Source organism: Bombus flavifrons, chromosome 16 (assembly GCF_040668555.2).
Source record: "Bombus flavifrons isolate JBK064 chromosome 16, iyBomFlav1_principal, whole genome shotgun sequence".
Lineage (NCBI taxonomy): Eukaryota > Metazoa > Arthropoda > Insecta > Hymenoptera > Apidae > Bombus > Bombus flavifrons.
Window position 1 is genome coordinate 6369611 of NC_138457.1, and position 14461 is coordinate 6384071.

The 14461-nt window shown below is 41.9% G+C and overlaps 1 protein-coding gene across 3 annotated transcripts in view; it reads left to right on the plus strand.

Moving 5' to 3' along the window:
- alpha-Man-IIb (alpha-Mannosidase class II b) overlaps positions 1-14461 on the plus strand; it is a 166866-nt gene that overhangs the window by 124173 nt on the left and 28232 nt on the right. For all 3 annotated transcript variants that reach the window (XM_069129778.1, XM_069129780.1, XM_069129781.1), the window contains one exon: positions 14087-14179. In XM_069129778.1, the coding sequence (XP_068985879.1) occupies positions 14087-14179 (93 nt within the window). The remainder of the gene's footprint in view (positions 1-14086; positions 14180-14461) is intronic.

The window sequence follows — 14461 nt, forward strand, 5'->3', positions numbered from 1 at the left end:
GCATAGTCGAATGAAAAAAAAGAAAAAAAAAGGGAAAAAGAGGACAGGAAAATAAAGGAAAAAGAAACGCTACGCTTCGAACGGGAATTCTGCACTTTGAACGCTGGCTACGGTGATGATAAAGTGAAAGTTGGTTCACGCGAGAAAATTATTGTAAGTGAAGATAATAGGTTTCTTTGTCGTCGATTGGAAAATTGCTCTTTCCTCTCGCGACCGACGTTCTTGTAATTTAATTTTAAAGCTTACGCAGTATAGGTGAATCGAAGGTTGGTCGACCAGTTTGACGTTTTTGACGAGTATACTCGTCATAAAGAAATGAGGATATTTCGCGTTACGACCAGCACTGTGGCTAATAAAATGAAGAAACAAAACAATCGTTTCATTGCGATTTAATTTGATATTATAACAGGTACATATACTTCTTGTTTGACGAGTATACTCGTCGTAGCTTACTTTTTGCCACACGATGCGGCAGATGGAAAATTAATTAGCATGGAGAATTTTTAGTTCCGACTTCGTTGTAAATTGTCAGGTTAATTTGTCGCTTTTCGTGGTATTCTTCGGTTAAAAATCGATCAATATCGAGTTGTATTTTTGCCAGCATCCATTTTCGTTTCTATGTGCGCTTCAATCTTCATTCTTGGCTTCAATCTTCGCTTCCATTCCAAGTGATAGATATTGTCACCTGAAAATTGATTAACATCCAGAGCACGCCAGTTTTTCCACCGTTGTAAATAAGAAAACATAAAACACTGTTCCAAAATTGTGTAATAAAAATTGACTTTGCAAGCAGGTGAGTAGTAAAAAACGATAACGCGTTTTACGACAATATCGTCCAACTATCGCCATCGTCTTGCCGTATTTTCCTTCGTCCTCGATAAAGACACTCGACTTGCCAGCTACGTGCGCCTATATCCATGTTTTCTTGATAAATTTCGCTTGATAAATACTTTGAGAGAAGCTCGCTGTGAAAATCAAACACGCGAACATATTTTTCTGTTCTTTGAAGAAAAGAAAACTTATACTTATACCTTTAATTATTTCAGTATACTTTTCAATTACAAATTCATCCACTGGTTCTTCAATCGGTCAACCTCAACCGCAACAATTATCACACAGGGTTTCTGTTAACAATTTTTTAGGTTTCTGGGTCGAATGTGCCAAGGGAAAGCTGAAATCGTACGGCTTCGATTATGCTATCGATTCGACAGCTGGCTGGGTTATGGTTGCGAGTAATCCCGACGTTGGCAGTAGGAAAAGGGAACGCGTGCAAGCTGTTCAGAGCCGCTACTTGACCCGCAAACCTTGACCGAATCTCCAGCCGCCACTGTCTTCCCTGGCTTTCGAACGTTTCAGATGCCTGCAAGTTTGTCGAGCGTAGGCGAATACCGTGTCGTCGGTTATCGGACGTTTCCTCTCCATTGCGGCATCGGTCCGGCCAGGAAACGACACATTTCCTCCCACGACCGTTAATGTCCAAACGCAGCATCGATTCCTTACGACCTTGTACAATTTACTGGCTGTCGCGAGGCTGTAGAACGATCTTCCTACGACACCGGTCGAACTAGCTGAAATCCTGCATTTTCCACGAAATTATGACGAAATTTTCATAGAACAAGGAATTTAGCCCGAGACGACTCCGACGAGATATCGTAAAACTCTTTATTCGTAGATTTTGTGGAAATATTCGAGACTTGCGTTCTTTTCTTAAAATTTCGCCGAAATATCATGGGATTTCTGCTTTTGCTTGGCGCTCCGATAAAATATCGCCAAGTGCTCGATTTTTCCTACGATTTTTCATCGAAATTTTACGGAATTCCTGCACTTTCTTAAAACCCCCAAATATTCCCCAATAGTGGTTTTTCTATTATCTCTGAGATTACTTGTATTAATCTCTTAAGTACACTATCCACCAGTTTATTCGAAGTATTTCGCTTCATAATCATATCGTATCATCCGTTTAATTCCATTTTTAAGTCCATTTTGTATTTCCTATTTGTTTCCTACGTGTCGCTTCTGCTGATGGTAAACTCGTCCTGCAACAATTTGCCGTAGTGTGTGGATCGTTTTCAGGTCGACCACGCTAATAATGCCATTCGGAAATCTTGAAACCGTTTACGCAGTGGCGGCTGTACAAATGACAGAGCACTGTCCTCTTGGAAAATTCTTTTCGTCTGCTGTCTCGGTTACGAAAGACAATAATTCAGCGCGTAACATGGCGTCCTATTTTGTGACGCGCACCGTGCGTTTCACAAAGGCAATTTCACCTGACTCATCCAAACCTGATCAGTGGTTTCTCACTGGAAATATCGAAAAGACAATCCTGAAAATGTGTGTTCAATCGTATCATAATTATTACCATAATTATTCACAGCCCTGTATTTTTACAAATATGGGGAAACTTGAGACTCGAACGAAATGCGTTAGAACCGCCCCATCTCTTTCGCAATTTCCCAAGGATTGGCTGCACGAGCGGTTGAAAAACTACGGTTTGCCGGTGATAAGGATCGGTGGAAGCGCAGTCGATCCTTCCACTAAATTTCCAGGCGCCACGGGACGAGTAATTACGGCGGCGACGGTACGGCGGCGGACGCCGGGCGCAAACGCGATTTATCCCTCTCGTCCCTCTGTTTCGAGGTCCGCGAACGACCAGCCTTCGGTGCCTGGGACGCACGCATTATACGCGGTGCCGCGTCGTAAATTTCATTTTGCCCAGGTCGATGTCTGATCGCGGCCGGCTACGCTCGCGATGACGCATCGCGCGATAATGCGTGGCCGCAATTTCCTACGTATTTTCGGATAAAGTAATTCACACCGGGGCCCATCAGCGAGCATTACGCGGCTGCCGATACCCGATTACCCATAATCCGGCCGGTTCCAGCCGAATCCCTCACGAATCCTGAATTTTCCATGTAATTAATCGACGCGAAGTAACGAGTCGTAATTCGCGCTGCGTTGTATCGTGTCTGTAGCGGAATTCCGATTTTTAGAATTATTGCGTTGGCAACTAAGTGATTGCTGATTTTATCATTACCTGGTATCGACAAAATCCGCAATCGCTTAGTTGCCAATCCAATAATTCTGAAAATCGAAATTCCGCTACAGACACCGTGTTTGGCACATCGGTTCTCTTCTATTGGGTCGGCAACTAAGTGATTGCGGATTTTGTCATCAACTGGTATTGACAAGATCCGCAATCACTTAGTTGCCAACCCAATAGAGGAGAACTTCGGTGCTAAATAAGCGACACGTGCTCACCAAAGGAGAACAAATTTGGTCTTCCATTAATAAAAGAACAAATCCAAAGATAATAGAAGTTGAATCCCCCTGAAAGAAAAATTCCGCTGATAAATAAGCAACATAAGGCTGCCAAAAAGGAAAAAAAAGGGAAAGAAAAGAGGAAATTCCAAGGATAAAAAAGCTATTCAGAGCGCCATAAAGATGATTCTACCGATAAAAGGAACAAATAGGGTTGAAATTTATCAGGATCCCTTGGTCGGGATTGATTGATACGATCTACAGAATTTATTTCGCTCCCAATGTGCTTTGGTTAATAGTAATAGCGCGTTCGTACAAAGGAAACGCGTAAAAGCAAGGGGAACGTGTAGGAGCACGAGGCAAATGGTTGCATGCACTGCGCTAAGCATTCCTTTGTTCTTGACGCGTGATTGACGCGGAATAGTTGATGATTTGCAGTCACTCTCGTGCCAAGATTATCCTGCAGCAGAGCGCGATGGATCATCTACACGATTGAGCCAGCTGCTTGGAACAGACGAGCGCGTTCTACTTCGTAGGATGATGATGTTCCTACGTTTGACGTATCTGAGTCTGTTGAGAGACATCAGTCTCCTAATCTACTGCAACGCTGTGCCATTGAAAAATTATGTGTTACGTTATCGTCTCTGTTCGATTCGATCGAAAATCGCGTCTCCTCGGCGACGAACGATCGCGTGGAGGACCAGAATCTTGGAGATTTGTCAAGAGAAACGTGGAAGAGTCGCGATTGTAGGATAAGAGTTCAAAGGCTGCAGATTTGTGCAGAGATCGATAGATCTCTGTACAACAACCTGGAAAATTCTTGTTATACTTCTGCTTCTTTTATTTTGCCTTTGTGTCGCATCGACATCGCTGGCTCATTAGTATCGCTTCCACCTGGTTAGTCTTAATTTGTTAATTTTGGAATTTAGTTTTAAAAATCCCTTACGAGCTGCGCAGATAAAATCAAGCGACGAGTGTACGCGTCGAAACATAGTAAATGCTACTATTATACCAGGTATGTAAATATGAAACCGGATTTCGTTCCTCGCGTCAAAATTGCCATTTCTGAATTTTTTAAACCACTCAAAGCACCGTGATTTACCAACAGCATGCTCACCGTAAGCTTCGACGAGCATTCGATGCGATCCTGCAGCAGTTTTCTTCGAATGGTAAGAGAAAATCAATGCTGTCCGCAAATCGTAGTTTCCAGGCACAGAATTTGACATGTTCAACGCTATTACAGATTATGCTGTTGTATGAAACTTGTATCGTTCCGAGTCGAAAATGTTTGTGAGATGTCAACAAAGACTTTTGGCATCAATGACGCAGCTTAGTGATAACTACATTATCAGTTAGGGCCATCTATAGGCAAATTCCGGTTTCATACTTACAGACCTGATGAATCTGAAAAAAGTAAAGCAAAACTAGAAGCAGGTATTGCATTTTTATTCGATGAAAAATTGGCGATTCATCGTTGAAAATGGTGTTGTTATTAATAACTTGAACATTGCCGGAAAATAATAAAAGAAATGTCAGAAATTCGGTTGATTTCTGTGTGCTGCTTTTCAAGACAACGTACCACACAAAGTGGCACTACGTAACGTGAGTCCTTACGGATTCCACTTTCTCAACAGACGGCACATCTTCGAAGGGAATTTGCTTTTGACGCTATAAAGTAGCTGCTATAAAGTCGCATAAGCTGATATAAAAGCCAAAGAAATTCGGGGAATGACCGATATACGCGACAAAAAGAATAATCAAATAATCAAACTTTTTCTATAAAATACACGATAGATCTACTGAAAGTATAAAGGAAACGTGCCACTAAATGACGTTTATAACGCTTTTAGCTAGAATTTTCGCTTCTTATAGTAAATGGTAATTTTTATTTCACACGACGAGTATATACGTCAACCGCGTCGAAATAAATCCAAGTGACGTATATATACGTCGAACGCCGCTAACTAGTTAAGGGAGAGTCCTAATAATAGCGGAAATGACCGGTCAATTACGGGAAACAAAAAGACGAGCATTTAAAGAGATGCTACTGTACATCTAGAAATTTGCAGGAATTTCTGTCGGTTCGTCTTTATCGAAATAATTCCAAGATGCAAGCGCAGTGCGATGCGGCGTAGTAGAACGAAATTACAATTTTATCGAGCGTTCTTGTCGAAGTAATTACTCGAAGAAAAACTCTACATCTTTACTTTTGTATATCCGTGACCTGCACACCTCTGTTACGAAGAGAATAGAATTTAGTGAAGCAAACAAATATTCTAAATAAGCAGAGGTCCATATTATCGTGCCTTTGAATGTAAATTATGTTTTGGGTTACAAGGTCTGGAAAGAAAGGAGCTATAAGCAGATTTCTATTGCTGTTTCTTGTAGCCTTCAGCTACAGCTACAGGGTTAACTTTTTGCTAATGTCCTTTGCTATAAATATATAAACCTGCACACTGTCATAGCTTCTTTTGTTGTATTGTAACATTGTAAGAGCGAGGATCTTGATCAGCACACGCTATACCTGAACTTGTACCGTTACTTATTTCAATATATTTTTCTATTACAAATTAATCCACTCGTTCTTCTATCAGTCAACTTGAACAATTTTAAGTGCGTGATTTTTCGTCAAAATTACGTAGAACTTTCCTCGTTTAAATTTATTTAACAACGAACCAATTATACTGGGCCCAGTAATCTTTGGAGTTTGAAGGTTTTAGGAGGAAAATGCTTCTACTTCTCGTCTTCTTTAAGTTCCGTAGAAGAGTAAAACTGGAAATTTCAATTATCTAACTACTCACCTTGTACTATATTTGGTTAGCCACTGCGAAACTTAGCAACGTTTATTTGGAAACTTTCAGGTATTGCAATCTTGAAATGTGTAAAAGCAGAGTTTAAATGTTTGTAGAACATAATTTTGTTAATACTAGGTGCGCTGTAATTATCCTTTGCATGGAGAACATGTAAATAAAAATATGTGGCAAAGTAATAAACGAGGAATACGATATTTCAGTGTAATAATCCAGCATCAAATGAATCTTTGAACAGATGTAAATTATTTCTCGTTTTTCCACCTACTTCTACCACGAAATTTCCCATTTCCTTTGGTTTTTCTGCGCCAAGTAACTCACGAATAATCGTAGAACGACTGCTTTCCATTTCAAACGCAATTCCTCTCGCTGTTTGTCGTGTATTATTTTCAGTAATATCGCTTAAAATATTATCGTCGTCAGTAATTGCCGACCTTTTCCACTTGGTTCATCCTCTAACGAGAAATCACCAGCTTCAAATTTCCCGGAGAATAAAACCCTGCAACCGTTTCAACGTTAACGTAACCTGCCCCGAATGCTAAATTTATAATTTCAACAATTTTTCTGCTACCCTCTGTCACCTTTCGAACTAATATCCGAAAAATTCACCAGAATATTCATAACGAGTGGACATTCAACAGTTATATTCCTATCGTTCGTAGACACGCGATACAGGAAATTGAAATTAGAAAAGTTTCACGTGCTTTTCACGAAAAGTTTCATTCGCCGATATAATTCTGACACATCCGATGCAACGATTTATCGTACACTGCGTGTACCGATTCATCGACTTGAGGCGCGCGCATCCGCGTACCGATACAAAAAGAAAAAAAAAAAAAGAAAAAAGAGAGAAAATACGAGCGCGTGAGGCCAGTAGTTTCAGCGAAGATGTCGTCGGTAGTATTTTTCGATTACGGTAATATTGGTATCGGGGCCAGCCGGTTCGAGAGAGCGAAACGAGAGGGTCGATTTAAAAACTAACCAGAAAAGAATGAAATACAAGTGTAATTTGCAAGCTAGCCGGCCGGCAACGCGAAATTTAATGCAACGACGCGAGAAACAGAGACAGGGAGAATGGCGCGCGAATATTTTTTTTACTCCTCTTCGTCCGGTGGAAAAAATTCCTCTTGCATTCGCGTATGGAGGTGGAGCAAGAGGGAGGAAAGGGTTTCTTGAAATTAATATTTGCAGGAGCGAGCGCAAATAATTATCGCGCGTATTCCTGTCCCACGAGCTACGGTGAATTGAATTTCCCCCGCTTTTCCTTTGGCTGACCGCCAAACGACCAGCGGGAAATATTCCTCCCGCCCCCCTCCACCCACTCACTCTTTGGCAATTTAAAAAAAATGCAACTGCGATCCTTTAATTAAAAACACGGCTGACCGTCCGGCCAGCTTGTTTCGACGTATCATGCGAATGAGCCGGAATTTAATTAAAAGAAACTGTCTCTGCTCAGCGCAGAGCGCTGGTATTGTCGTTTGCATAGTCTTGAATAATCTAACAATCAGTGGACCAACTTGTTTCAGTCGGATATACATAGCAGATTTGGAAAGATCGTCGGTCGTGGGAATTTTGGCGGTAGGAATTTTCGTAGCTGTTCGTTAGACCGAGTACTGTTTGCAGAAATAATTAGCGTTTCTGTTGTAATTAAGATCTGCGTTTTAATTAAGATACGCGGCGCACGGTGTTCTTACAGTGCTCGACAATTTCCGTAAAACCGCTGTAATTTTTGGTAAAATCTAATAATTGGTCTGTTCTAACGACGAGTTTGTGTACGATGGTATTTTGATGAAAAGATTGAAAAATGAACGTGTAGGTGAAAATGGTATTGATACCATTCGCGGAAGAGATTGAAGATGATGATCTGCTTTATCGACGGGACAACGCTGCGATTCGAGCGTCGAAACACGCGAAGCGGTGGCTACATCTTAAAGATATCGAGATTTTTGATCCGGCCCCATTGATTGATTTGATCCCCACGTTTGAATATCATAGAAAATCTTTGGCGAATAACTGGGAGAAAAGTTTCTTCCAATTACAGAAGATCGTATTAACCAGTTAGCTGTTTGATAAAACATAAGCGATGACGAGTATATTCGTCAAACACAGATTATCTGTGGTTGTTATAATGTAGGATTAACTCGTGACGAGATGACTGTTTCATTTCTCAATTTTATTACTGCAACTTGCTGCAATTATTAAATTGCAGTTTAAACAGCAAATTGTAACTACGTTTTACGCATGACGAGTATACTCGTCGTAACATAATATTGCCATATTTTCGTGACGAGTATACTCGTCGTAAAACACCTAACTGGTTAATCACGTGTGTCCATTTTTCACGTAACATTCTTCCGGAACCTATGTCTGCCATGTGACACGAGAGGATAGCTATATTTCTGTTATTTCCTTCGCGAGTCCAACCTAACGTCAAATCTAACGCGAACCAATCTGACCGATACAAACCTAACCTATAGAAATGTAATGAACGAGACATTTGCATTTCTTATGGATATCCTGCGTCGTTGTCGTATCAAATGGAAAATACACATGCCACTTCAGAGAAGCCATTTCATCGCTCGAATTCCTCTAAATGATACGTCCGTTGAAAGGAAGGTCTGCAGTCCCCTAAAAATGAACCATTCGAGCGATACCAAAGTTCAGAATCCCGGCAGACGGATAAACGAAAAGATAGATAGCCGCAGAAAATAGGAGGCTGTCGCTAGTCTCGGCTCTAATTTCGTTAAAGGCGCGTGAAGGCGAGGCGTAAGATCGATCGGGGGGACGAAAAGAAAGAGCCTGCCGGCGAATAATCCGCCGTTAAAAGACCGCCTCGATGGATTAGATGGGACGGGAGCCGAGCTTTTCGCTGTTTAATTAACGTCCCCGGGATTAACTCTGTTACAGGGAAGCTCGGATGATCAACGGATAATCGAGCCGGCCTTTCCGCCTCGAGGACCATCCCTTTCTCCCACCATCCCTCTCTCTCTCTCTCTCTCTTCTCGTTCCCTGTCGTCGGATTGGTTGCCTGGGAATTCAATTTCCTACGGTAACATAGTCGAAAATATGAAATCTGCAGCCAGGGATTGTTAAAAGCCACCCAGGCGGAGTCTCGCCGCTCGAAACTCCGAACAAAAGTGAGATTTAGGGTCTTCTATGACGTATACGCGCCGCTACGGATTATTTCTAGCGTTGGCGAGGCTGAAGGTCAAGCTGCCGTTACTCTAAAACTCGTACTCCATTAGGGTTCAGCCTTCTGCTGACACTTGCCACACTTGCCACACTTACGAGCGATGGCCTTGGTCGAGTAACACAGATTTCTTTCCTCGTGGATTCTTCTGCGACGATGCAGGTTAAGAACGTTGACTATTATTACAGTGGACTGCCGTCTAAGATTGCGAGTTCTTACAACTCCAGTTGCTATAACGCGCTAAACGTATTGCGACGCGCCAAGGAACAAAACACAGGAATTATGGTGTACTGATTCAAGAATTAGGTCCGCTTTGGTCCAGCGTTAGATCGTTTTCTTCGTCGTTACCGGCTTCTTATGTTACGTCTTTGTTCTGTTCTTTCACATTCTTCATATAACGAATCGCAATTTTGATATTTCCCAGTGAGCAAGAAACGTCAATTCGCAAAAGTGTCTCAGCAGATATTCGATCGTGGCTAAAATGTGTTCAAACTTCGCAGTAAACTGCTTGATCTACTCGTTTGCGCGTTAATTCTATGGTTTCGTGCCAATTTGCGAACACTCGGTGAATACGAATTGCGACACGGTGCTTTAGGTTTTAACGCCACCTTGCTAATTTGGAATATCAAGGAAAAACCTGCTGAGAGATGGGTGCTGTTCTGAATGTGAATTACGGCGAAGGCAAAAGAGATGCAGTGTCTCATCCGTGCCAGATGTTGGGTACATTGCGAACGCGTCGGTTATGACGCGAAAGCTGCTGCGACTGCTGCGAGTTAATTTTAAGAATCATAGACTGTGCTCGTGCTGCGACTGCTGCGAGTTAATTTTAAGAATCATAGACTGTGCTCTTGCTGCGACTTTTGTCCCATCAGATCACAAGAGAAAATCGTTTTACCATCTACTCGCTTTTTAATTTTATACAGCGAAGATAAATCGGAATATCGCTGCTCCGTAACGAAATCCTTGCTTTATTTCCATTTTTTAATTACACCAAAGTTACAGATACCTTGCGCTTTCCGCCATTGCTGAGATTCTGAAGTATAAAAGTTTATTAGTTTGCCTACGATATTACGCAGTTTTATTCCTTCCTCTCGTCCTTTGCTGCAATTTCTTCTTCCTCTCAAACAAACTATATGCTTTGGTATTGGTATTTGGTATTCCAAGTGCCGCGCTTCCTCTAATTATAAAATATTTATCATCTGAAACGTACTTTTGTCAACAGCAATCTCAGCTCGCCGTATACTCGAATCTTGCTACTGCGATTTCTCAGAAATGTTCCAACAATTCACACGTTTTTACATGCAAGTAGATTTTATCTTGGAAACTTGCTCGTTCGTGGTCTAATACGATAATATCATTGTCCCATAATACGAAGACAAAAAGAGGCAAAAATATCGGTAGCAAAGTGTCCTAATACGAAAACCTGAATCGTATTCTCTGAGTGGCTTCAAAGACCATAAATCGTTGGGAAAGTTCGTGTGCGCCACTTCCATCTCGCCACTCGTCCTGCTTCTTTTTCCTCCCCCTAATTGTTTTTATTCCAGTTGCTCTTCTACTCGGACCCTACACATCGTCTCAGCGAACATGCGATCTCTCTGGACTAAGACCGATCCTTTCCCTTTCGTCAACCCATTTACCGTTCCACGATCATCCCTCTTTGCCGAAGGATACCAAAGCGTCCTTGTGCCTCCTCCAACTAATGGTGATCGAATTGCTTTCGACTGTTCTCGAGGATTCCAGATCGACCGGAAGGGAATCAGTTCTTTTTCACGTCTAGAATCCGAGCTTTTAGAGCTCTGGTGTAATAACAGCGAATCCAGATCATCTATTTGGTTTAATTTATTAAAAACGTATAAACAATCTTCAATGGGATTTTCAGGATGGAATACTCGGTCATTTGCAGTATTCGAGTAGCTTTCCGCTAGAGAAAAATTAGACCACAAGGGTTCGATGAATTTAAAATGTAGGATTTTTTAAGTACTTTTTATTGCAAATTAGGTTGGAAATGGGGATATTTTGGTAACATCCTAATGAGTAATTGTCTGAAAGGTCCTGTGGCAATTAATCGACGACCAGACTTTGAGAGATCAATAGCCACTCGGCTAAGATTTTTTAGAACAGTTTGAGGTGCTCTATATTCAAAATGCAGAATTTTTAAAATACTTTTTCTTATAAATTAGGTTGGAAATGGGGATATTTTGGTAACACCTTAATGAGTAATTGTCTGAAGGGTCCTGTGGCAATTAATCGACGACCAGACTTTGGCAGATCAATAGCCACTCGGCTAAGATTTTTCAGAACAGTTTGAGATGCTCGATATTTAAAATGTAGGATTTTTTAAATTCTTTTTCTTACAAATTAGTTTGGAAATGGGGATATTTTGGTAACACCTTAATGAGTAATTGTCTGAAGGGTCCAGTGGCAATTAATCGACGACCAGACTTTGAGAGATCAATAGCCACTCGGCTAAGATTTTTTAGAACAGTTTGAGGTGCTCGAGTCTCGATAACCACTTGGCCAATTTATTCGAACGGTAGCAAGTAGCATCGGGCTTCTTCTTCCTCTAAATCAGTTTAGTAGTCAATGAGCACTTGGCCGACGGTTTTTCGCAGTAATCAGCCACGCTTGCCTTCCAAGGCTTTTATCCGCTCGACACCTGGCCGAAGCCCTCGAGTAGTCGGATAAGTCAACTTCCAGCCAATGGCCACTTGGCCAATATTTTCCGAAGCCGTTGGGCTTCGGTTTCTCGCCAGCTTTTATCCACTCAACGCCTGCTCAGAAGCTTCACGCTTAAGTCAGTCTTTAACCTGTGTTTCCTAGATCAATTACTGCGGAGCCTCGGTAACTCGAACCTCGGAGGAACCAAGCCAACATCTTCGAAGGTTCGTCAAAATTTTCGAAGAAAACAGGTTCGACGAACGAAAATTCAACGCGTAGAAGCTTCGCGTTCATCTTTTCAGGAAGCGTCAGTACTTTGATCAATTTTGAGAAATGTGATTCTCAATTTCACTTGATCTGACTTTTCAACGAGTGATCACCGAAAGCGAGGCGTTAACGTTGCCCGGAACACGACAGTGAGAGAATTTCAAAGGCGCTGTAGGCGTGAAGCCTTCTTCGCTCGTACCTGGTCGCGTTTTAGTTATCGACCAAGGTATCACGTCGAGGCAATTACGACGATAAAGCCGTCGTTTAATGGAACGCGCGAACAGCACACAGCCAACAACCGCGCGAACCAAAATGATCATCGATTCTCGACAAATATTCGCCTTTATACGTCCGGATCTTCTGCCCTGTCCAACCGCAACATCGCTTTTATCAAATTTCCATCTTTCCATTCGATACCGTACTTCTTCTAAAAATCAGAAAGTATACAAATTTCGCCAGGAAAGTCTGTCAGAGTTCGAAAATTAATTTTTTCCAGCAACAAAAAACCATTCTACAATCTCACCGCGTTACTCGAGATCACAACGGATGACTTACAACTTGTTAGCTTCCCTACACCGTAATTGTATACCTCTCAGTGTGTGCGTGTATTAGAGGTGTATAGGACGTGGTAGGTGCTAAAGAAACACTCGGAGACGTTTGAACAGTATATTTATTGGTACTTCTCGCTTTCGACACTTTACATAGAGCTCGCGATCACAATTGACGATTCGCACTTGGTGGTTACAACTCGGTTGATAGACGATGAGTTAAGCTAGCGATTGAGCAGAGAGCGCGGTGTAAGTTAAGACGCTGACTGCTCAAGATACGTCGAGGTGCTCTCTTTCTGTCACGATGATACTGCGAAGGAGAACTGTACCAGATCATCGGATTCGTTAAGGGGGCATTCCAGTCTGGAGGCACGAATTTCGGGCGGTTTTTGATGCTCTGTACAAAGGAAACAAAAAATATTTTTACTATCCATTTTCTTATCATTTGTTCGTTGATATTTTAAGATTACATAAAAAATTAACCGAGAAGAACTCACGAAGTTATGAGCTGGCAAAGTGGGAGGTCCAAAAAAGAAGGGTGTCCTGGCGTGCATGATTTCAACCCTCCGGTCATCTGAAACAAAAAAGCTGAACGGATTCTTAATTAGCATAGATGCCGCTATAGCATAAACCTTGGAAAAGTCAAAAAAAGATTTTTTCATGAAATGATGGCCGTTTGAAAAAAGAAACTAGAATACCCCCTTAAGGAATGGTAAGACTGAAAGATGTTTGTTCGTTTGAAGAACCTTAGCTAGAGAAATCCCAAGATTTATGGCGGCTCCTTAGGCTAGTTAAAGATGTGATATGAAAATGTTTCGACATCTGACAATCATCTTGTCCGAGGCATAGAATCTTTGTGTAGCAAGCCACGGGACAGAAACCATTGGAAGGTTTGTGTCGAGTGCCGCTATATATGTGTGTATGTATGTGCGTGTGATTGTTAAGGAACCCATTGCAGCAAGTAGTGAATTAGTAGACGAGTGGCAATAACCGTTCTGTCATTAACCACGTGGTTCAGCGTCGTTAATAACCGGAGCTCGCACGTTCTTATCGTTCGTCGTAAATTCCATGACTCGTTGAAATCGATGCTAGTCGGTGGTATCGTGGTGGAAAGTCGTTCAGCCGAATGTTACTCCCTCGTTCCTGCTTATCGGCCAGCCTATGATTAATTATTAATTAAAAAGTGCCAGGTAACGCGTGACAGCAGCATAAAAATCGAGCGTCCGGCTGATTTTCATTGGCGGTTCGACGAGGTGGTTGGCAAATTTGCATATTATCGCGGTTCCTCGTCTGCTTATCGAACAACACGATAGTTCCATGTACGTAACTGATTTGTCTCTGTGTTTCTGTTACAGCCGTCGTGGATGCGCAGCCGGGAATACTGGGACGACAGCTTCGAGACTCGTTACGTGGTGCTGAGGAAAGATCCGACGAGGCCGCCGTTGAAGGTAATTATGCCATCGTTAACGTTATCGCTTGTCAACCGTTTGTGCGCGCGCTATCGTCACCGCTCGATTCTATTTCACGCGCGGAGATTCTGCAATTTCTGCGACTGAGAATATCAACGAGCATGGAAACACGAATTCTTAATGAGCGACGGAGGAAAGGAAAGAGGAGAAAAGAACACCAGGAAGCGTGAGGAAGCAGCGTTTAACATTGGAACTACCACACCAGTGAAATTGACTGGTTTTACAATTTTATTTTAAAATTCCTACTTCGTGTTATATTCT